At 32.8% G+C, this 26,014-nt stretch overlaps 1 protein-coding gene across 2 annotated transcripts in view; it reads right to left on the reverse strand.

Moving 5' to 3' along the window:
* Nucleotides 1-641: 641 nt before the first annotated feature.
* The window catches only part of LOC142329323 (uncharacterized), a 36,270-nt gene continuing 10,897 nt past the window's right edge, over nt 642-26,014 (reverse strand). For both annotated transcript variants that reach the window (XM_075373805.1, XM_075373806.1), the window contains exons 2-3: nt 3,343-3,475; nt 642-902 (exon numbers count right to left, since the gene is read on the reverse strand). In XM_075373805.1, coding sequence (XP_075229920.1) covers nt 663-902; nt 3,343-3,475 — 373 coding nt within the window. In that variant the 3' untranslated portion in view covers nt 642-662. The remainder of the gene's footprint in view (nt 903-3,342; nt 3,476-26,014) is intronic.

Here is a 26,014-nt window from a genome sequence, read left to right on the forward strand (position 1 = left end):
GTGAACTACTGTTATAGGTAGTAATTTAATATCAGTTGAGGCATTAAACAGAGATTCCCTGGACAAAAATAAATGTTATAAGACCATAGAGATGGAGAAGTGTTTGAATATGTACGATTTTTTTCCAGAAAGCTGGATGAAAAAATTAAAAACATTATAGTTGTGTTAGCTAATACAAAAATAATGTACGCAGCACATATGTATTAAGAAAAATTGCAAAATTGATTGATAACAATTAAATATTGTAATCGGTGATGGGCGGAATTATCTTTATAAAGCAAATACTTGTTTATTTTTTTATGCTTTTATACATTTTTTTTAAATTCAGTAATGTAATATCAAATTTCAAAAAGAGAGAAAAACTATACTGACAAGGTTTGATAAAATTTAGATTTACCAACAAATTCATGTTGTAAATCGTACTGTAAATTTAATAATTACTTGATTATTAAAAAAAAACCCATGACTCAAAAATCTTTCCATTATAAATTATAATGAGAAAAGAACGTAATGTAACTGAACAAGTTGATAAGTATGTTATATTATTATTAAAAAAATAGTGAGATTGAGGTAATACAAAAGAATCAGACTTTATGAAATTTACATAAAATGAATATTATAATACTAACCAATATAATTAGTTATTATTTTTAAAATGTTCATTAAAAAATAGGATAAAAGTGAACATCTTGAAATAATGTAACAGTATTTCCAGTATTTGGATCTAGTGCAGATGCAATACAACGATACAGTCCTCTATCAAGAGGTGTCACATCCAACAGATGTAAAGTTGATCCACGTGGTCTTGACAATAAAATATAATCTTGTTGAATTCCATGGTCTCTGTATATGTCATCCAGGCTGTTACCATGACCTAAGTCAGCTCTCTCCCATACAATATTCTGAAAAAAATGAGCATTTAATTTTGTAATATCATTGTTGTTGTGAATAATGTTAGAGAATAGAACAGTTTACTATGGTACACTAAGTGTACTATGATACACTTTTTTTTATGGAAAAGACTGTTAAAAAAATAGAACTTTTCTGAATCTGACCTAGGTTTTATTCAAATAAACTTCTTCAAAGATTGCCATTGAAAGTGATAAATGTTATAGTATTCTGTATGAAACCAGGTTTTAGGATTTAGTTATAAGAGAGCTTGTTATTCATGATCTATTCAAAGGTGACTGTGAATTAAATTCCGATTATATATTTGGAATGTTTTTGAGGTTATTTGGTATATTAAGTTGAACAGTGCCTTGTTACTAGATATTTGAGGAATTTTAAATATAGAAACGTAATAAGATGTAAAACTTTCTAAATGAAAAAATAGTTTAAACTCGCACGTACGAATATTCTTTGTTGTCATTGCAAAAAACGTCCTTTAAAATTTAATCCAAACATTAACACCAGCCTGCATAACATTCAGGACTCTCAATGACATTCTCTGAAAAAGCTTGAGTAAATAAAACCTAACTTCGATTTGAGTTAAGTTTTAAATTTCATTTTAAATTAAATTTTACAGTAGTTATTTTAAAACTGTTTTATAATTTTTTAATTGATTACCTAATGGAAAAAAAAATTCAGAATGTATTATTTAATTTTAATAAAATTATGCAATTTATTCAAGGTCTGAATAGATCAAGATGAATGCAAATGCAATCTGCCCAGTATATTGAGCACAGACACATATATCAGTAGGCAGGCAAAAAGTTTTGGTGAGTATCTTGATAAATCACATCCACAGCAAGGAACATCCACTTGATGTACCTGTATGCTTGCATCAAATTGCTGTATTGACATGTGAACAGATTGCCCATGTTGGCTTGTTGGATTATTTGCTAGTAGGCATGTAAGATTTAACCCACCGGGTTGGTCTAGTGGTTAACGCGTCTTCCCAAATCAGCTGATTTGGAAGTCGAGAGTTACAGCGTTCAAGTCCTAGTAAAGCCAGCTATTTTTACACGGACTTGAATACTAGATCGTGGATACCGGTGTTCTTTGGTGGTTGGGTTTCAATTAACCACACATCACAGGTATGATCGAACTGAAAATGTACAAGACTACATTTCATTCACACTCATACATATCATCCTCATTCATCCTCTGAAGTATTATCTAAACGGTAGTTACTGGAGGCTAAACAGGAAAAAGAAAGGCATGTAAGATTTAAAGTATCGCCAACATGTATATTCTGATAGTTTGAAACCGTAAGTCAATTTATGATTCTGTTCTCTATTAGAGATGTTTAGAAAGTAAAAATACAAGAAAAATAACTTTTTCATAGTTGCTGGCAATGCTACCACTTTGACAAAGTCCACCCAGCTAATCTGGTATTGTAGAAAACTCTGTGGGTTACTTTTCCCATTTTCTTATCCTTGATTGTCCTTTCTTTAGTATGTCTGAGCTTAGAATAAATGCATACCATATCTGTGCTATAATAAATTCCCACTGGATCTCTAGCCATGTGGGAATCCTGGATAAAGAACGTGTGGATTCTGCTGGTAAGGATACATGTAACCAACCTTCTTTCACCATGTAAGTTATTAATACCGATTTTATTCATTCCGTTAAACGTACAGTTCAAAGAAGGTGGCAAGGTGACTGGACTGCTACAGCAGATAATGAACTCTGGCATGTAAAAAATACAATGTTACTGTGGGATGCTTCATGTAGGAAAATTCACCAAGAGGAAGTGGTCCTATGCCGATTGCGATTAGGACATACCAGAGTTACTCACAGAGTCAGCAGAAAATGTACCACTGTGTATACAGTGTGACTGCCACTTGTCACATTCTAGATAAGAGTGTACTGACCAATTATTATTACTTCTAAGAAGAATCAAAATATTCTTCATAAGATTTAATAAACCATAAATTTTGATATTATTTTCTTATTCATGTTACATATATTATTCTAATTGTTACATTTCTTTTAATTTTTCAGTTTTATTATTATAATAGTTTTACTATTACTATATAAGTTTTCATCATAGTTTTAATCACATTTTATTAATATTTGAGAAGAAGCCTTCTGTTATTATTTTGACCTGAGTGATGATAATGCAGAAGCGTTTTTCACAACAAAATAAATCTGTGCTAAAATAGTAGAGATTTGTTAAATTACAATGTTCTTTTTATTTGAGCATGATTCAATGCAGGCAGCTCTGTATAGAGATCCATTTAAGATGAGAGTGGCTGTTAAAAATTGCTCATTTTGGAGTGAGATATTCATGGATTGAGATATAAGGAAGCCTATAATGCACATGATGTAGCAGCATCTTGTATTTTGAATAGCTTTTACTTGAATGTAGTAAACACTTAAATTGTAATTTATACTTACAGATATCATTAGCATCATAGTATCTGGAAAGTCACACATGAGTTGTGCACCAGCTGGCATCATCCTGTACCTGCCTTGACCTACTCTCAGCCTTGGAGGTCTTCCATGTATCTGCTCATCATATGATGCCCATCTGAAATGATAATATTTTAAAGCTTACAGTTAATGTAATTTAAAGTAAAATTTGAAGTCAGATATTTCATCTTAAGAAGATTCATTGGGCAAGTGAGAACAAAATTACCCAACTTCTCTAGCTAGATCCTATTTCTTTCAAATTAATACATAGTGTGCATAGCTGTGGGAGATGGCAGACTGTGTACTTCCTCTTCCATATTTGCATGTTTGGAGCCTTACTCTTGCTCTGACAAATTATTAAATCTTCAACACAAACTCTTACAAAAAAAAGGGAAGATATAAAAGCCTAATATTAATATTAATGTTTTACAGTACCTTCTGTCAGCTTTCTCTAATAGAAAACAGAAAGAAATAGTGACGCAAATTTTTTTTACAAATTCCTTCTACTTATGCCCAGATAAACCTGGAAAATTAAAATTAAAAACTCAAGAGTAATATTATAAAAAATTGCAGATTAAATTTCAACTGCCTTAAATACTTTATAATGTTATATATGAAGTATAATATTTAGATGAGTATTGGGTATTTAAAAGTCGCTTTTATATCTAATCAATAAATATTTCGGTGTCATTTATTGGTTTTACTTATTTTGAGTATTCATATTCATGGTGACAGCTGATTCTAATTCATAATTTATTAATTTTCCTTACATACATTATACACATATCCTATTCTCATTTTAGACACTAGCCAGTCTGGGTTTTCATTAGGCTCACCATTTCTTCACCTGTTGCCACATGTACCTTCTTCTCCCATACTTTCCTAAAAGCTAAGCTTATTTTGCTCTTCAATACTCCATGGCTCTTCTTTCATCTATCACTTTTGGTAAATTCTTACTCATTCTTTTAATATGTCCATATCATAATCTCATTTCTACTCAGATTTCTCACTTTCTCTCTTCTGATCTTCCCTTTTATAGTTCTCAGGCAATTCATTCCTTGAAAGTAAAGCCTACTGCAATCTCTTTTTGTCATTTTCCAGATCTTTGCTTTATTTGTTATTATACTTAAATAATATATTTTATACATAAGAATCAGAAGATGAAAGCCAGGAAGGCTTTTTCTTGTACCTTCTAGTTCTATTACAAGTTGTTAATAGCTTGATATAGATTCTTTCATAGTTGATTTATAACTTTATTTACTGTCTTTGCATCCAAATCTTATTTTCTAAGTTCTCACCTCTTTCAAAGGCTCAAATCCTTTTTTCTTTCCTGTCCAGTAATTACCATTCAGATATTTCAGAGGATGATATGTATGAGTGTAAATGAAGTATAGTCTTGTTCAGTCTCAGGTCGACCATTCCTGAGATTTGTGGTTAATAGAAACCCAACCACCAAAGAACACCGGTATCCACAATCTAGTATTCAAATCCATGTAAAAATAACTGACTTTACTAGGACTTCAACGCTGGAACTCTCGAATTTCAAATCAGCTGATTTAGAAAGACACATTTACCACTAGACCATCCCGGTGGGTTTGAAGGCTCAAATCCTGTGCAACACAGATCTACCTCTCCATTTCATCGCTTCACTCTATTTGTTACTTATTATAAGTCTGATATCCTTTATAAAATCATTCCAAGCATTAAACTGGCTTTGCATCTCTTTCACTTTCTGCAAATCATTCTTATGTACAAAAATTATCTTATTATATTTCCTCATTTTTTCTTTCTTTTACTTTGTTCATTCTTATCATCATATCAATGAACTCATAAATAAGTTATTTTCTTAGATTAGTTTAGTAATTTTACTAAATCCTAAACTCTGTATCTGTGACAGTATTTATGAATCTCTTCTCAACATTCTATACCCTCGGTTCTTCTCAAAATTTCTTCTGGTTTACAAAATCATCCAGATCTATAAATATCACAGAATAATTAGAATTTTCTTAATTAGCAGTTTAAAAAATTGTTCATGGGATGGGTTTGTAATAACTTTAAATATGCATAAAATTGTTGTAATGTCTTTCTCAGATATACATAAATATTGCTAATTGCACGGATAGTATTGTTACTAATTGTAATGACAGTGTGTTTTTTGATGGGGGCTTTTTAGACAAATTTTTGTGGGAAGGTCAACTTAATTGCATTTCAACAAATTTAAACCATTTGTTTTGTTTTAAAGTGTCTTAAAACTGCTGTTTGTGATTTCTAATTGGTATTAAATACTTATTATGACTTAATTTACATTCCTATGTATATTCATATATTATGCTCTAATATTTTTTTAAAATTAAGTCTATGTAAATAATACATTAACAGAATGGTTACATTACACTGTATATGCCAGTCTTGCTTTGGCTGTTATGCATGTAAAGCACTTGTGATGCAAGAAGCACAAATTATAGTTGCTTTCTCTGATATTAATGATATTCACTATATACCCAGTCCCTGTAATAAACAGAGTAAATGTGTTAATTGTAGAACTGAACTTCTCTTCCATATGATGTGTTTGACATGTCAGTGTGTTTTTTGTGTGCATGAAGACAACAGGAAACTACTTCAATCCTTATTTTCTGTACTAAGCTTGACATAGGAGGCTTATTTTCAAGTATCAGAATGGCTGCTCCAGTTTAAGAGCAAATTCTTTTTCATGTTGGGTCACAACCTTTTTATTACAGCATGTATATTTTAATGAAAATTAATGTATTATCTATTAAAAATGTATTCAAAAAAAAGCCTGCGTTAATTTTAAGATTTAAAACATGTGACTCACCAATTTTTTATCTTGATAACAAAATCACAGAGTTTTATTCTTTACAATTTAGTTTACATTAATTTTCATTTTGTGAACATCATTTATTGTTTGTTTGTATAAATTATTGAACTATCTAATTTATAAAACTGGTTTTATAAATTATAATTTGTGTTATATAAATATAAAACTGGTTTTATATATAAAAAAACAATCTAATCTATGTAACAGAATTTTTTATGGTAACATTTGGGATATTGATTTTATTAAATTAAATTTAAAAAAGTTGGATTATGGATTGAGGGAGAAAGTCTGCTTCGGTTCTCTTTTTTATGTAATATTTTCTCTTAACGCTTTAAAAAATAGATATTCTTGTTTCATCAATCTTTACTTTGCACATGAGGTAGAAAAAAGTGAGGTAATTTATTTATGAAAGGGGTGAGAGAGAGATTGTGGGGGAAAGAGAGAGAGAATGAATGTAATATGTGTGAAATTTATTTATCCTACAGGAAACTTAAGGCATTAACAACTAAACCATTGCTTAAGGCATTTAACAACTAAGCCAACTCAGCAAAATATATGGGTTACTAACGTTCAGTAACATTTACATTCTTTCTCTGTGTCAACATAAAAATATGCAGAGGAATTTATTTTCTTTTGTGATATATTTGTTTTGATGCAGCTATTATTTTTTTTTTTTTTTTTTTTTTTTTTTTTTTTTTTTTTTTTTTTAATGAATTATTTTTATTATTATTTTCTTAATATTTTGCTTTGAAAAAAAACATGATAAAATATTTTTTCTGATTAAAATTTATAATTTTATTTTTTGATCAATTTGCATTTCATTTGAATTGATATGATAAAAAATATGTATTTCAACAACAAAAAACATCTAAATTAATTAATAGAAAAGTTTTAACTTTATTTTATTGAAAATTTAGTAAAGCAAGGTTAAACTTCTTGGAGCTAATATTATCTGAAATTTTAATTATTATTCAGTACTTTGGATGCCCATTTCATCCAAAGTAATAAATTTTTTTAACTAAATACGAGAAAATGAGAGAGAGGTTTTTTGAGAATATAGAAGTATTATTAGCTTGTTAAAAAATAAGATAATAAACACATTGATAAACTAAATAAATTCACGAATAATAATCTTTTACTGCTTGTTCATTTGTTTTTTTATTTTATTTTAATAACAGTATTAGATAGACAACCGTAAACTATTATGAACTATTGCATCAATCGGTTATGGATTATTATTTAATAAATTATATAAATATTAATTTATAATCATTTAGTAAAACCTTGAAACAAAAACAAATAATTTTTTTTTTAACTGTGGAAAAAGGCTATTAATTCATTGTCTCCCTTTCTGTAAATCTGTTTCGCTATTTACCAAATGAACTGTTGTTAACTGCTGTATATATTTAAACTGTTGACAGGTTTAAATATTCTCACACTCATCTCCCCACATTTTTTTATTAGAAAGGTTAAAAAGTGTAAAAAACATAATTATATAAATTTCATAAAAACTCAAATGCAGTTTGTAAACTAAAAGTGTACATATTTGCGAAGAGAAATTTATTTGGTAATTTTTAGTTTGTACTAGGGAGTTAATATTGTTCTATCCCCACACAATACTGTATATTATTTTCAAATAGTTCAAAATAACATTCTTTTTTTACATTTCTCAATAGAGCTATTGATGTCAAATTATCTTTTTAAAAGATCTCCAGGATTGCAATTTAAATTTACTTATATTTATGTCTTCAAATTAATCTTTAGATATGTGATAATCATCAATATTTGGTGTTCTGTCTGGCGGTAGGTTCCTTAAGCCACCATTGTCTCCACCCATTTCTGTCCTAAGCCTTCATCTTCGGCCCCTTGTAGCTTCCAATCATCTATTAACTTCATCCTCTTCATCCTTTCTCTTCTATCCTCCCTTCCAATGCATTTATCAAGATTCCACTTCTTTTAATCATATATCCTGACAATTTTACTTTTATTTTATGTACTTCTTGCTTAAGTATTCTTTCTTTTTTAATCTTATTCATTATTTTAACCATCCATCTTACTTTCTCCATCCTTCTCTGTATCCACATCGCAAAAGCCTGAATCCAGTCCCTCTTTCTCTTCCTCATCATTGTCCATGCTTCACTCCTATATAACGAGACACTCCATACACAGAAATTGGCTAACCTCTTCCTTACTCTATGTCCGTACTTTTACTATATAGTAATTTCCTCTTCTTACTGAAGGGTTCCTTTACCATTGCAATCCTTTCTTTATATATATCAGGTCACAGCAATAAAAAAACTGGGTATAGTAATGTAAAATTATAAATTAATATTGCCCTTTCTTTTGTTGAATATTGCTGTAAATAAACTGCTTAATTTGAGCAAGATAGAATTTTTAGATGTATTATATTAAATAATTACCTGGAGATTTTTGCATGGGCAATTACTAAATTTTAAGTTTTTTAATTCATTATGTTTTTTTATTATCAAAATAATTTTTGCTGAATTTTCCTGAGACCTCTTCAGATTTCATCATTTTAAGTATAACCCTCTCCTAAAGATGGCTTATACATATAACCTAGAAATATATATATATTTTTTTTTTAAATCTGTGGTTAGTCACAGACTAAATCTTTAGTTTCTATTTAGTGGATTAAACATATTCATGAATTAGGGGAAACTGTGCTTATAGTATTTCATCCGTTTAGAAATAGTGTAAAGGGAAAGTTAATATTGTTTTAGATATTGTGTTAAATAATCTTGCCGATAGAATTAATTATTAATCTTATCATCCAAAAAACTGGCTAAATTGATTAAAAATCTTTTTTAAATTTGTTTTATCATCATTGAAATAAAAAATAGTTCTCAGTTTTCCATTGTATCTTTATAATGGGGACACTATTTTCAAACAGGTAATTAATTTTATATCTCCGAAAACTATTTTTTTTCATTCCTTATTTTATGACATATGTCAAAAACAGATACATCACATCCGTAACCATATAGCAATGAAGACGAGTTCAATTTTTAATTGGAACCAAAAATCAGGTTCATTTGAATTTGAATTTTTTAAATATTTTATTTTACTTTTTTAAATTTAAGCATATTAAATTAAGTAATGTGAGCATCCTGACTGGCTTAGGGGAAGACACCTGCCTAGTGACGATCCCGGTTGCCACACCACCCCTTCCATTCCTAGTCATGATGGACTTTACTAAAGGTCGTCTTTTAGATAATCTAAACTTGATAACACAACACATTCATCAGTTTGGCTTCTGTCAGGATGCCACTAATGCAATGTCTCAGCAGATATTTCCATCAGTGTATATTTACACAACTTACTAAACCCTTAACGCGAGGTTAATCTCTCATATTTATGCGAAGTGACAGAACCATCTCAAAGACCTTGGCAATAACTGGTAGTAACGTCAAGGGCCTATATGACAAACTAACAGTGCGATCCTTGTCACCATCTTTAAACAATAATTTAATAATCCCCTTCTTCCAACAAGCCAGAAGCCTCTGCCAGACAACAATTTATTGAAAATATGCGTGATAATTCTCACACTTATCCCTACCAAGAAAACAAGGAGCTCTGCCATTATTCCATCGAAGCCCGGGGCCTTACCCCTATCTAAGTAATAGATGGCTTGATGCACTTCGGCCTCAGTAATCTCCAAAGACATGCTCCCCCACAAAAATGAGCAACCTCACGTCGCACCCGCAGATGGTATGCGGTCTCCCCAGCTTCGCCGTTATCAGTATCTGAAATCACAGCCAGCCTGGATGAGAGCAGACAGAAGAATGTCCTTCCTTCGTCTGTGTCCCAAAACACTATATGTAACTCCCAAGGATCCTTGTCCCCATGTTCACACACAAAGGAATGTCAGGAATCCCTCTTCACCATATGAACCTTATGAAAGTAGTGAGATCTTGCGGTCCTGATATTCAGCAACAAGAACTGCTCGCCGCTCAGGATCACCCTCACATTTCGACACTTTCCTTAAGCAACAGACACCCTGTTTCAAGACTGATAATTCCCTGGACCACCATGGAGCAAGCCTCTCTCGACCTGAACTGCAGGAAATCGAACTATCAGCGGCGTCGATGTAAGCCGCCGTCAAACTGTCTGCCAGATCGTCCGATTCCAGAGATTCCAGACCCCGATCCAAAATTCGAAGTCTGGTCGAAATCAAGTCAATAAATTTCCTCCAGTCTGCTTGCCTGTACAGGAAGCGACCCTGCTGAACTGGAACGTTATATTTGTAGCACTCATTTGGCAACAATAAACGCTCATTTATCAACAGTCTCATAAATAATCAATTAATGACCGTTCGAGCAATCATCCACCACCTTCCAGTTACAGACATTGGTAGAATAAACCCACCAACGGTAACATCGATGTTCGTTCCACAAAGCAACCGACCCCTATCTATGTTACCCGCATAGGTGGGCAACTCACCAGGTACATTGAATACCTGTAGACCGCATTGGGCTAAAAAGCCCTCTATTAATTCACCGCCATCATTGGTGAAGCCACTATACCACGGTAATGACTTAGTATTTACATCCGTATCAATAAGAATTGGACTGGTACCAAAGAATCGTAGGACTTTATCCCAGATTTCAAGATGACAATCAGCAGGGTCTATACTGAAAGGATGAATTTGTAACATATAGATGCAAGCTCCGAACATCCTCACGGACAACAACATGATAATTATTAGAGAGAGGTCGAATGAAGACACAATCTATTTCCCTTCTGCATGCAACAGCGGACATGCTATTAGAACCACAATATAATCGCCTCCAAGAAAATAAACGCAGCAGTTCTCCGGGTATAATGTATGGATGCTGCAGTTAAACAACATCCAACCCTCTACGGAGAGTGACTTCACCGAGCTCAGTCTGATCAATGTAAGTACACTGTGCACTTAACTGCCCGAATTTAAACCATTTAACGCTAAAGAATTCAAGTACATAATGACAGCCCTCTGATAAAACCACATTTTTTGCTATTCACAGAGTGCTTGGACTCCTTCCGAACACGCTTGCAATTAGCACAAGTCGGACCCTCCGATTTCTTTGGTCACTCGTCACCACAATGAGCACAGACTGCAGGATGATTGCAGAATTTAACCCTGTGAACAAACCGGCAGCATTTGAAGCACCGCTGGAGATTTTTTCTTTTTTTTTCCTGTTTAGCCTCCGGGAATTACCATTCAAGAATTACTTCAGAGGATGAATGAGGATAATATGTATGAGTGTAAATGAAGTGTAGTCTTATACAGTCTCAGTTCAACCATTCCTGAGATGTGTGGTTAACTGAAACCCAACCATCAAAGAACGCAGGTATCCACGATCTAGTATTCAAATCTGTATAACATTAACTGCCTCTACTAGGACTTGTATCTTAGAAATCTCGACTTCGAAATCAGCTGATTTGCGGTGACGAGTTTACCACTACCAACCCAGTGGATTACCGCTGGACATCTAAAAACTTCTGACTTTACACTAAGAAAAATCCACAATCTGCCCTTGTCTATAAAGCTGTGGAAAAGAATCAGACTAACCTAAAAAATTTCGTGGTAGCGCTTAGCCTCGCCCCTACCCGATTTAAACAATAGTCGACTTTCGGACTTGAAGGTATCATCAGTCATTTGAGTGTTTTGCTTTTGGATAACAGTCGTTAACTTTTCTTTAGATAATCGTCGATGTATATCATACTCCATAATTCTTGGGTGCATTTTTTTTTATGTTTAGGGTCTACTTTCATGTCGGGGCTGTCGACCTTAAGCGAGTCTGAGGTGACCTGCACTGCCCGTTTGTCCTCAGGAATGATGACTAATCCCTTATTTGTTCTTTTATATTTAGAATTTTCAACCTCTTTTGTTTAAGGTCCTGAAACTCGTCGTTCATCTCTTTTGTAGAATTAGAAGCAGCCCTCTCTTTTAGGTTAACGAACAAAAGCGCAGGCTGTTTCCGAGATAAACTAGCCTTCTTTCGTCACGTGGCACACATCCATTCGATTGAAAAGATTGTTCCGTACTTTTACCAGCATGTCTGGAATAATGGAATTGACAGCCGCTTCAATCCTTTGCCTCAAATTGCGTAAATTAGTAGGTAACAGAGGCACAAGATTCTTTAAAAACTCCAAAGAAAAAATCACATGGGGTCTGATCGGGTGACCTTTGAGGCCATCACATACAAACTCTATCATAGGGTCCGTGCTGACCGATTCAGTGGTCGGGAAAACTTCATTCAACCGATATCATATCTGTAAGGGTTATGCCGGTAAGGAGAGGAGGCTTACCATCTTGTTGCGAAATAAAATTCTTGGTCCGTCATGCTGTTGAAAAAAGAACCATGTACCACCATATCCAAATAAGCAACCCCTATTTCTCTTGCTTCGGTTTAAACTTGCCGTCGGGATATTTCACTGAAAAAATTTAATTTTGGGAAGCCACTTTCGCGTAAAAATTCACGGGGTTTTTCTGACCTCCAAATATTGACATTATGTATGTTAACTTTTCCACTAAGATCAAACGCTGACAACACAATACAATAAAAAATGTCGTCATCTTCATGGTACAGCAATTTAATCGCGAAATCGACACGTACAGTGTAATCTGTAGGCTTCAAAGCTTATAAAAGCTGGGAACGGTGTGGACGCATGTAAGCATTTACTTAAACATTCTACATTATCATCGCGGCACTACTAGTTGGCGGCTGGTCTTTCTAACAAATTTTTTAGGACTGCGTAGGAAAGACTCCGTTAACATGTTAAAAATTTTCTTTAGCCATCCTCGGTCGTCCCGTACATCTCTTTTTACGCAGACATCCGATCGTTTCAAACCGATTATGCCATCGACGATTGTTATTATCTCTTGAATGGTAACAATTAAACTTTCTACGGAACGCACGTTGAACTGTAACTACAGATTCACATTAACAAACTACAAACGCTGAAGGCTTTTTGAAAGCTCAGAAGTTGTCATGTTTACCAGTAACGCTATCAAGCGGAAAGATAGGGAACCAATTGCGGCCAAACCACTGATCTCTATATAACTGGATAGAGGATCCCATATGTTGGAATTGGTAAAAACTAGCGTCACCAAATGAGTGGTTGAACTAAATAAAATGAAACGGCGCATGCGCAGAGGTAAGTGTAGGTATAAAATCATGTTTTAAACCGATGCAGTACAAGTGTTCTGATTTTGTATTTTGAACACTGATTTCTGTATAAATTTTCTACAGCTGTAAATTTCTGCTTGTGTTGCGAAAGTGACCGTTCTTTTGGTTATCTGACTTGAATAAAATGAACATCCCTACCAACACGATTATTGTCGCGCAAGCGTACAATGGTTTTATTTAGTTCCCAGCCACTCATTCTGCTTCAATATTGAAGTATGCTTAATTGAATTTTTCGCCATAAGGACCCTCTAACCAGTAATATAGAGATCAGTTGGCCAACTTACAACTAAGTGTTCTTTGAATTTTGCCTAAATCAACACTTCATATATCATCCAAGAGATACAACAAATTAGCTAATTAAAAATTGACGCCGTATTCTTCTTTTACAACCGGTATTTTTAATTAATTCACTAAAATAATAATATTAATAAATAAATTACAAAAAGATTACACAAGTAGAATTTTATCTGTTTCATATAATATATTAAATTTAATTACAACGCATCAATTAAATCATCAGTTAAATAAAACATAACTATTTTATTGAAAATTAATTAATTTTTACACTATTATGAATTACCATTAACAATAATATAAATGTTTATACCGGTTTCTTATTACAACTGCAAATTAATTATTATTAATTAATTAATATATTTACCTTAAGATAAATAAAGTCATTGAGTGCTTGTATTAATACTAAATCATATTTCTGATAAAGTAGATTTTTCATAATAATTTGTTAAAATGTCTTTTCTTTTAAAAAAAAAGGAACACGACAACATTTCCACTATGTCCCTAATACACGTATATCTCGTATTATCTAACATTATGGCGTCGGATAGACATTAATTTTCAAGAAAAAATGGTTGAAATATATTCATGGAATCATCTAGTGCTCTGTAATAAATTTTTTCTGTTAACGACTTGGAATCCTAATTTAAAAATATTTATCACTGACATTAAAAATGCGGTTCTCCTTTTATTGCTAAATTTTTTTTCCTTGGATGATTTATTTTACCACGTAAACTCAATGTTAATGAGTTAGAATATAATATGAAATAAATTTAGCGTATGAAAAAACCTGATTGGGATTCGAATTCAGAATTTTTAAAATGTAAGGTGAATATATTCTGCCACTGAGTCCAGAATTCGTATTTTATCTAAATGATAAATGTATTTCATCGCCGATAAAATTTAAATATGATTTCATAAATTTTTAAAATTTTAATTATATTTGATTACTGACTGTCGAAAAGCGAGACCCTATTTTTAACTCTGTCTTTTGATAATTCCTCAATTTGTGTAACCTGTTTATAGGCAATATTTTTTTCCAAATTTTATGAAATTGTTCAATGAAAATCCCATTAGGCACAACGGCGTTTGTGTAACATCACTTTCATAATTTTTTTCCAAAACTGCCAATGTGTAGAGTTAAGTTGTTGGAAAGAACTTGGAAGTAGGTAAGGGTTTTCAGTTAGACGTCACTCGGATTGGCCCAAGGCTAGAGTTGGAGGATCACCGAGAACGAGAAAGATTTCCCAATAATCCTTTTGGATGTTAAGGGGGCTTTTAATTCGTTGCCATGTTCGATGGTTTGAATAATTACTTGCATGACCGGCTCATGATACTCTCGACGGAAGATGGTCAAAAGGAGTTTGAGGTTTATTGGGGGGGGGGGGGGATTCCGCAAGGTTCCGTTTTGAGTCCACTTTTGTGGAACCTCTGGTATGATAGTTTGCTCTCGCTCGAACTTGAAGGTGGCGCCCAGATTATTGTATACGCCGATGATTTGGTGGTGTTAGTTTCGGATAGCACGGAGGGAAAGGTAAAAGATTCAGCCTCTCGTGCAGTGGGAAAATTTACTGCTTGGTTGGCCGACAGGAAGATGAGCTTAGGCCCCCACAAATCAGCCTGTTTGGCGATAGTGGGTCGGAGGCAGCTCCGGAATATTGTAATTCAAGTGGCTGGAGTTAGAGTAGCCACGTCGGGTTACATAAAGTACTTTGACGTATGAATTGAGAAGAATAGACGTTTTGAGATTAAATGAGATTACCAAAAGGGCTGAAGGGCTGAATAAGCTCATGAGGAATAGATACGGTTCCCGACCAAAGAGTAGGCGGATTATTTTTTCGGTGGTACTGTCAGTGTTATTATATGCGACGCCTGCTTGGGCGGAGGTCCTCGCAGTAAAGAGAAACGTAAAAACATTCACCTCTTTTCAACAGCGGGCTGCTGTACGTGTAGTATCGGCATCCCGAATTGTCTCGGCTAGGGCCATTGAAGGTACTGCTGGCTTCATGCCGATATGATTGAAAGTGGACCGGGTTAAAAGATCCTATGAGGGTATGCCAAAAAAAGAAGCTTTTATTCTTGCTATGGATGAATGGCAGATGGAGTAGGATATCTCCTTGGACGAGGAAATTGATTCCGGATGTACGGCTGTGGATTGGGAGGAATCATCGCGATGTGGATTACTACCAGTTCCTTTCGGATCACGGCGAATTCGCCAGTTACCTACATCGATTTCGTAGGAGAGAGTTACCGAGATGTATATATTGTGCCTCTGAAGATACCCCAAAGCATGTTGTGTTTGATTGTCCTAGATGGGACGGAACAAAGAGAGGAGCCGATCTTGAAAGGTTGACCCCTGCAAAAACTACGGAGTTTATGTTGCGGAATCAGTGTGAGTTGTCCACAGTGGTGAGATAGTGACGGAAATACTTAAAACCAAGGAGGAAGAGTATTGGATTTGGGGTTCAGACCAAACTAAGCTGGTGACGAATTTCGACAAGTAGGAAGTTCAGGACTGGATTTCCAGGAACAGCCTTTTTTAAAGACCTTTAGACTGGAAAGAGATGAAGACCGAGACCGGAGAGTGACGGGGGATGGACAGCCTTCTGTGGAGCCGTCCTTTGTCCGCGCTTGCGTGGGTGGAGGATGGCGATGAAACACGGGGACTTGTGATCCAGCGATTTCAAAGGCACCTCTCGGAGCTGAGTAATGCTTTATTGTGGGTCAGCCCCTGGGGTGAGGGAGTTGGTGAGGTGGTTAGGTTTAGTCGGTAGGGCGCAGACACACATATGGACTTTTAATAACATCTAGCGGAACCTACCGTAAGTCCGATACTGCCCTTTCTGGGGCGTACGTTAGTGGTATTCCCCCTCATCAGTCTAAAATAAAAAAAAAAGTTAGACGTCACTCATTTAATCGATGTCTGGAGTTGCTCTTTGTTTATACTACTTTGTAAATGTTTTTATATATTTATTGTATACGCTGCAGTTATAAAAACTAAATACAAAAAGAGTGAAGATACATACATACGAGTGCAGTAACTTGATAATCATTAATCAATAATATCCGGTGAAACTAGGATTGTTTTTGAAATTATTGAAGTAATAAGATATTTTTTGCGCTGGCCAGAATTTATTAATCAATTTCCATTAATAATCCCATTTTGTGCCTTTATTAAAATTGTTATTTAATTGTGTTTAATTGTAGAGTTTAGTAAAAAAAGAGAGAGGTCTATTGTTCATAAAATTACTAATTTTTATATCAAATTATTATTAGTTCGTTAGCTTTGCTTTGATTACCATATTTTCTAAGAAGGCACAATTTTTGTGAAATTTATCTGCTAATTCTATAGCAAATTTATGCGTGAAGATTTTCCATAAAAATACGAATAATATTTATTGCGTTCATAAAGTCATGAAACCCAAAACGGACACCGATCTACGCAATTGTTTGTTATTTTAGGGTTCTTGGGGAGGTAGATATTTTACTGAGACTATACTGGACGAGGTCAAAACGCATAGATTGCATAACTTTAATTCCCATGTCTGTGTCAGTGGTCTTGATTATTACGTTACTTAATTATTCTGGTCTTGGTCTGAATTCCAGAATGTTTTTATGGTCAATTTTCCCGATAATATAGTACCAAATAAATCAATTATTTTTTACACTTAGGTGTTTAGATTTCATGAGACAAGAAATGCAGCTTATCGTAAACGTAATGCCATCTATAAGTATAATATAATGACGATTTGCAAAACATTTATCACCGCTTTTATTTTCTACGGCCAATCATTCAGGAAATGTTCTTAAAAGTCTGGACTTTCGGTCGGAGTTGTTTACAAGGGTAATAAAAAAATAAGTTTCACCCGTATCGAATTCGATTACTGTAAAAAATTTTAGAACCTGAATTTAATAGATGACGTTAGTACTTTAGGTAGTTCAAACTAGTGATCGCAATACCGAACCAAAAATACATTACCTGTATTAGGTATTTTATTAAACTTTGTACCGGAATACGGTGTTAATATTGATATTAGGAATTTTTCAAAAAAGTTAAAAAAAACAGTTATTTCTTTGCCACATTTATTAGTTTTATTCAAAAATTCATAAACTCTAAATATATAAACAATTTTGTAATGTACAAATATAAAATAAAAGAACAAATGTTATAATCAATTATTAATAAGAACAGTAAAATAATAATTGTTAACATAGAAACAAAAAATATAATATAAAAAATAAACCATTACAGTATTACAATACAATAAAGAACAAAACATATAGTATTATTTAATAATAATACTAAGATAATAATAATAATAATAATAATAATAATAATAATAATAATAATAATAATAAGAGTAAATATCACATAAAAACCTTGTTGTATAGTCTATTATACAAGGTGTGTGAGAAAAGTAATGAGACTGACTTTTTACTTACCAAAGTTTTTATTTTTTTCAAACAACAATATTATCCCCTTCAAAGCAGTTCCCTTGGGCAGTTATACACCGGCGGAGTCGTTGTTCCCACTCCTGGTAGCAGCGCTGGAAGGCTTCAACTGGTTGGGCTTTTAATTGGTCGGTCAGTCTTTTGAATGTTCTCCAGAGTTCCAAAATGACGTCCTTTTAAGACACGTTTCAAATTCGGGAAAAGGAAAAAGTCACAAGGACTCAAATCAGGTGAATATGGGGATTGAGGAACCGTAGGAATGCGTTTTGAGGTCAAAAGTTCCGTGATGGAAATAGCCGTGTGACACGGGGCATTGTCATGATGAAGCATCTACTTGTCTGCAATTTCTGGTCTCACGCGAATCGCTCTTTTCCTGAGCCTTTCAAGGACACCTTTGTAAAACACTTGGTTGACAGTTTGTTCTGGAGGAAAAAATTCTTTATGCACGATACCCCTACTGTCAAAAAAGCAAATTAGCGTTTGATGATTTGCTCATTCGACATTTTTTCGGTCGAGGAAATGACGGGGTGTGCCACTCTTCGCTTTGCCGCTTTGTTTCAGGATCGTGCTCAAATATCAGGATTCATCACCTGTGATCACACGACTGAAGAATTCTTGGTCATTGTCAATCCTCTCAAGACGATCAACGCACACGTTTCTTCGATTGTCCTTCTGTTCCGTTGTGAGGTTTTTCGGCATCAATTTCGCACAAAAAATCGCATGTCAAAATCGTCGGTCAAAATTTGATGTACGGTGAAAGCGTTTAAATTTAACTGTTCACTCAGTGAACGACAGTCTGATCTCACAAGAACCCTCACACGCTCAACATTTTCTTCAGATTTTGAAGTTGAAGGTCTCCCTGAGCAAGTTTGATCTTCAACGTGTTCTTGGCCTTCCAAAAATGATTTTTGCAGCGGAAAACTTGTGTTCTTGATAAGGAATGTTCCCCATAGGCCTATTTCAACTTTTTAAAGGTCACACTCGCGGATTTCCCAAGTTTAACACAAAACTTGATTGCACAACGTCGCCCTAAATTCCGATGCTCCATTTTCGTAACACCCAACAAAGACACACTGATGGCGTTGTCGAAAATAATGTGTTGGCTGAACGGAGTTGAAACTCGTACTGAGCATATGGAAGGGATGAACAAACCGGTCTAGTACAAACCGGTAGACACAGCGTTGCCAGATCGCTCGCAGTGTTACCAATCTCATTACTTTTCTCACACACCTCGTATAATATCTATTAATAGAAAAAAAATACTAATTTATTAACTGCATATTTTTGAAATGTGATCGTAAAAAACATAATGCATCTACTGAACCGTCATTAAGCCTGGAACATATTTTTAACACAAATTATCTGCAGTTGAAAATGCTCTTTCTGGACCCACGCTGGTTGATGGTACTGTTAATAATAAGCGATATCCTTTAAATATATACCTCGAAGTCCTTCATCTTCTAAGAACTCGGTCTCTCGTCTGACGGTTTTGGATAAATCTATTTTTTGTATTACTTTTGTGACAATTTTTTTATTTACAGTTAATTGTAATTTCTTCTCGAGAAAAAATTTTTTTCTCATCAACATCATCTTCAACAAATTCCTGTGGATAGGTTTGTGTTTGCTTTTCATAAATATTTTTGCGAAAATTTACGACGAACTTAATTATATCTGACCTTAGTTACTTTCTTTTCTTCCTTTTCGTTTTCTTTTTTAATGTCGCTATAATTATGTAAATACCTTAAAATATTTTCTAGTTTATTATGCCGTTCCTCCATACGAATTTTCAATGCACTGTATTAATTCTTCAGATAGCGGCGTGTCCTGATCTTTAAGTGATTGCAACGTAAAATTTATTGTGCATTCGCTGTTAATAAGTTTGAATTCTTTCGTCATAATGCCTCCACAGTCAGCTTTAATGGAAGCAGAGCTGATACAATTTTAGATATTAAATCGAATTCACTATGGGATAAATTAATTTGTTAATTTAAATCAATTAATGTTTTCTAATTGGATTTTTAATTTCAAAAATCGTTCCATCAGTAAGAGCAAATTGGTTCACCGTGTTTTAGAATTTAACATTAGCATAATTTCTTTTTTCATTTTAGTAAGTAGTTATTTTTGTAAAATGCATTTTTTTTTTTTTTTTTTTTTGAGGGGGGCGAAAAACGCCTGAGCTTATCGGAATTTTTATTAATAGAAGGGTAAAATAACTCCAAAATAATAAAACTTATAAGGTGTAAAATTAATATAAATCGTATAATAAAAATTTGTTTAACAAGTCAAAAACGTGAAATAAAACTCAAATCTAATATCGCAGACGAAGTCTTTAAAATATAAAAGTTAAAATAATAGAATAAACAAACTATATAAAAATTACCTATTCCGGTTGGTTGTGCAAAAGGCTCCCTTCTCGGATAATAAAATTAAAGACAGAACCAAAAAAATCAAAATTTAAAGTAACGGTTAAAAATCATCAAAAACTCTTCTAGCATAAAAATATATATGATAATGTTAAATTTTTTGCAGTAACCTGGAACTATGCAAAAACAGAAACAACCGGTTCAAAATTTCGTTATTATTGTACAAGATATCACGGATGTTTCTGGGTAGATTAAATATCTTAACAACTTTTCCGATTTTCTTAATTACAGGAAGCAACCCTTGTTAAGTTAATATTTCGTCCTCGTTACTATTACCTTCTTGATATCCAGATAAGGTACTTTCAACAATTATATTATTAGTTTCTTCATTATCACTCGCTTCGAAGTCAAAATCAGAAGTTTCTAAATCCAGAGTATTTTGGTTCTTCTGCACTTGATTTTGTCGATATAGCACACTGATTACTCCAAGTTGAATTCCACGAGAGTAGCATAATTGCTGATTTGCATCGATCAACTTCCTAACTTTTTTCATCACCGTTCCTCCATCAGTAGTTATCCAGACAATATCTTCTTTCAGAGATAATTTATGTTCCCCCAATTTTCAGTTAACTACTTCTACACATTCTGTAGCTGGCATACTTCCTGAGACATGTCTGTGTCCTGTATTCCAGATTTTCTTTTCTGAATGAATATTTATAATTAAATTACGTTTATTTTGTACACTTGTCCTTTCATAAAATCTGAGACTAAATTTTTTACCATTTAATTTTAATTCTGTTAATTATTTTTTCTGAGAATTGCGAACGCTGTAAATACAGTTTATAACAATTCTTATAGTATTAACAGAATATTTTGAAACCTCTTGCAATTAATGACTTTCTCAATTCAACTGAAGTACTAAACACTCTGAACGACAAATCATCTAATGCTGTCATTCTAGATAAAACATCATCGTAACAGTCATTTTTTCTGTTAAAAAAATCTGTAATTTGTGATGATGTCTTTGGTTTAGTAATATCATTTTTAGGTGAGTTAGAATTTGCCTCGGATTCTTTTCTTTTCAATAAATTAATGTTATGTTGTGTTTTTAAATGTGTATGTAGTCCGCTTGTACTTCCTCCAAAACCTTTAATAATCCTTGAACCTGTTTTGCATCTTCCCAGTATATTTTTTTATTATATATATAGTAAAACCAAGCCGAAGTATTATCCGCGGAGGTTTTAAGTTCTTTGAAGTTATTGTTATTCATTATGGATAAATAAAACTCAAAAAATATACGTTACAATATTTTGAACAATAAAATATAATACAAAATCTGTACTTATTTGTGAAAAAGGAACTCGCCAATTAAAAAAATATCTAAATATTTAAACATTTAAAACACTACGCATAATTTCACTACAACATTAAATGTGAGGTTAGGTATCATACACACTTCGTACTTGACTTTACGCAGACAAGAGAGGAGATCGGAACGGAAGTGAAACAGTAAATGATTAATACTGGTACTGCCACATCGATAAAAAAATACGTATTTCAAATAACAGTAAATGCCCAATGAGTTAAATTAAATCCTTTATCAAAAAAATATTTATTATTTATAGCTAATACCGAAAATACCGGTATTTTACCTTAGAAAATACCGGTTTCATGAAATTGCAAAATAACACGATATACCGGTATTCTGTATACCGGTGTACCGATATTGCAATCGCTAGTTCAAACGTTTGATTCCAAATGGTACTTGTGTATTTTGGACAAAGTCTTTTATTCAGATGAAGCGTAGTTTTATTTTCCTGGATAACAACTAAATCAGTTGAGCACGGAATTCTGGGAATTCTCACATTTATCATCAAAGAGCATTAAATTCTCAAAAAATTAAAATATTTCGTAAGAAGATCCATTGTTTTATAAAAATATTATCTGCAAATGTTATTAGAAATTATTAAAAATTACGTAGCCTTTCTTGAAATTGAAGAATGAAACTGCTGAAAAAAATGGTGCTGCAAGCCACACTGCCGATTTGACAATGACATTGTTAAGCGAAGTTTTCGATAACTGTGTAATTTCCCGTGGACCACGGCCTCTGCGGTCTCCGGATCTCTCACCACAAGATTTTTATTTATTTATAGGGTCATCTGAATACTGATTTCAAGAATGACTCGCTCATTTTGGATGAGTTGAAAGAACATATTGATCGAAATAACATCAGTAACATTACTAACAGCAACTCTAAAGAAAATTGAACCGAACATGAAGAAACGAGTTGACCAGTGCGTCAACGTTCAAGTTAGATATTTTGAATATTTAATGGGATATGTAAGTGTAATACAAAAAATAAAAATACGGTTTGCTTAGTTTCCTGTAACGTATAATCGGATTAATTCTGTCATTAAATAAATATAATTTGTTTTACTTGTAGATTGCGTGACTTTATGAACAGTTGGAATTAAGTTTTTTTTTTTTTACTTGTAATAAGAAATACTAATAAATAACTTACTACTTTAATATCTTATTACAAAAATAGCGATTTTTATTTCAAAACATACACTTAAAAATAATAGTAAAATAAAAATATGAGATTAAAGAAATACTACGGTACGGCATATTTAACGAATTTATCATACACCACGCGCATTAGTATAATATACACTGTAAATTAATAATGACCGTTCATTGTAAACTACAGTAACAGACTATAATAATAAATTCCGCCTAAACTGACGAAAAAAATTAATATGTTTTTAAGAAAATTTCTCAACAGTTTAATTCTATTTGGTAATTATAAACACTGTACGGTCGTTACATAAACTTTAGTATTACCTCCTTACCTATATTTTCCGTGAAAAATTCCCAACACACGCGTGCGAGTGTGCACGCACAACACACACCCACCAAATAACCGTCATAATGAAAAACACAAAAATGCAAGAATTAATATTTCATTCGCTTAATTTTTCTTTCTTCATTAACTATTATAGACGTATACCTCTCGATTACAAGTTTCTTTATTATTTTTTTTCTAATTATAATAATTGAACTTATTAGTTTGTAAAAAAAAATACCTAGCGTAATCGCGATTTGAGCCCAGAACCTTCCGGATGAAAGGTTACACTCCACCACTGATTGATGATATTTTTTAAATACAATTTAATAACATCATTAATTTACTTTTTTCTTTTTTTAAATAACATATAAATTAATAAGTGAGATTTAATGGAAGGAAAAAATTTAAGAGAGTTATGCAATTCTGGCTATCGGGGACTTCGCTCTTCACAGACAGGAAAATTAAGTGAAACATTAAAGTATGTAAGTATACAAAAAAAGAGTTATGGAAAATAACAATTCTACTCTATATTTTGAGGTACGGGACCTACGGTGACATATCTCTTCGTCCCATTGATAAATTGTAACCAAGATTAAATGGCATCAATTTTTTTATTTAGAAGTCAACGTTAAAAATGTCATATTAATCGGTTAATCTAGCCTGAAGATAACAAATAAAACGATAGCTAACGAAAAAAGATTAGGTTTATTATTCTCCAGTTTTGAATGAAATTGCCCAAGTACAGAGTGTTCCGGGACGTATTCGCCGAACTTCAGGTACTGATTCAGGAAACCAAAATTTAGAAAAAACGTTCATATCGACATAGGTATTATTTTGCTTTTTTTTCATTTTGGACGCCTATTTTGTGATTTTCAACAACAACAAAAAAATTCTCAGGAACGGGTAAACCTGCTAATTAATTTTGGCAGACCTAAAACTAGAGTCTTCTACAAAATAAAAAATTGTGAAAACGTCACCTACAAAAATTTCAAAACGGTGCGCAAGCGTACTGCCGGGTGAATTGTCTGCAATTACTCGATATTTTATCAAAGGATTTTTACAAAATGATGTGTCATCTTGTTCAAAATAAAATGCTTAACAAATTTAGTAAAAAGTAAAAATTTGGTCACACAAATGATTACAAAGATATTGAAGATTAAAAAATTAAGATGGCCTCCATTTGAAATTTGTTGAAGGTGACGTTTTCAAAATTTTTTATTTTGTAGAATATGATACTAATCTTAGATTTGCCAAATTTAATTACGGTAGGTTTACTCGTTCCTGAGAAATAATTTTTTTGTTGAAAATCACAAAATGGCGTCCAGAAGGAAAACAAGACAAAATAAGACTTATTTCGATATGAACTTTTTTTCTCATTTTGGTGCCCTGAATCAGTTGGTGACCTGAAATTCGGGGAATATATCCCAGAACACTCAATAACCAACGTGACGTAATAATGTAAATGAATCGTATAATAAATACAAAAATGCAACATCCCAGAAACGATATAAAAAAGAAAAAAAGTGTTTTTTGTCCCTACTCATTTAGGGGGGGATTGAATAAAACCAAACATTATTAGAAAGTATTTTAGCTACCTAACGGGCGCATTAAATTATGTTAAAAAATGTACATATACTTTGAGTAAAATTTTAAGATAGGCACTCATCGTATTTCCTAGTATATTTTTTGATAACGATATCTGGATTTCCCTGCCTCTTTCAATAATTGTGATCAAAATTAAACGGTATTATTTTCCGATGTTCAGAAATCATAGTGACCATATTGTATCGCTCACTATAATAAATCGGTCTATTCAGTCTGGAAATATAAAGTAAAAAACAGGCCAACATGTATACGTACTTCGATCGAGGCACTTCCCTTTCGAAATTTTTCAACGCTAAAAGTGTTTTTTTTTTATCGGGTCATGAAATTTCAAGATCTGTAAAAATCTCCAACAAGTAAAATTTTATTAGATTAGTACTCTTTTCTTTACATAGGTTTACGTAAGCTACACATACTACACAGTCTTGTGCAAATTAATGTGAACAGAGGTAATTTTTAGTTATGTTTTATCAAACAAGTAGTAAAAGGATCCTTTAAAGAAGATTTTTTGGGGATGTTTCAACTACTTTGGACCTAGAACTTTAGTACCCGTCTCTGGGATGATGAATAGTGTAAATTACATCCCGTTATTAGAAAGTAGGGCTACAAAATAAAACTTCAAAAACTTTCAGATTTACTTGGAGATAAAAACGCTTTTTTTTAAACAAGATTTGGTCCTCTACCACTCATCGAAGAAAGTTAAGCTTTTCATGTCTCAAAAACGGATCCAGTGTTTGAACACTGGCCTGGAGATTCACCAGACTTGAACCCGGCTGAAAATTTGTGGGCAATCGTGAAGAAAAGACTGAAAAAAAATGGACTGCACTACGAAAGAAAAGATGATTTTTGCTGTGATAAAGATGTGATTTCACGATCAAATAATTAAAGAAATACGTAAAATACTTATATATTTAATACCTAAAAGAATTGAAATGATTATTAAAACGAGAGGACATATTAAATTCTAAAAAAACTGTACATGCAATAAATTTGATTATATTTGAAAATATACTCTTGTTCACATTAATTTGCATAAGAATGTATTAGCGCAAAATAATAGCGTATGAAA

This window comes from Lycorma delicatula, chromosome 8, assembly GCF_047948215.1.
Source record: "Lycorma delicatula isolate Av1 chromosome 8, ASM4794821v1, whole genome shotgun sequence".
In the NCBI taxonomy this organism is placed as follows: Eukaryota; Metazoa; Arthropoda; class Insecta; order Hemiptera; family Fulgoridae; genus Lycorma; species Lycorma delicatula.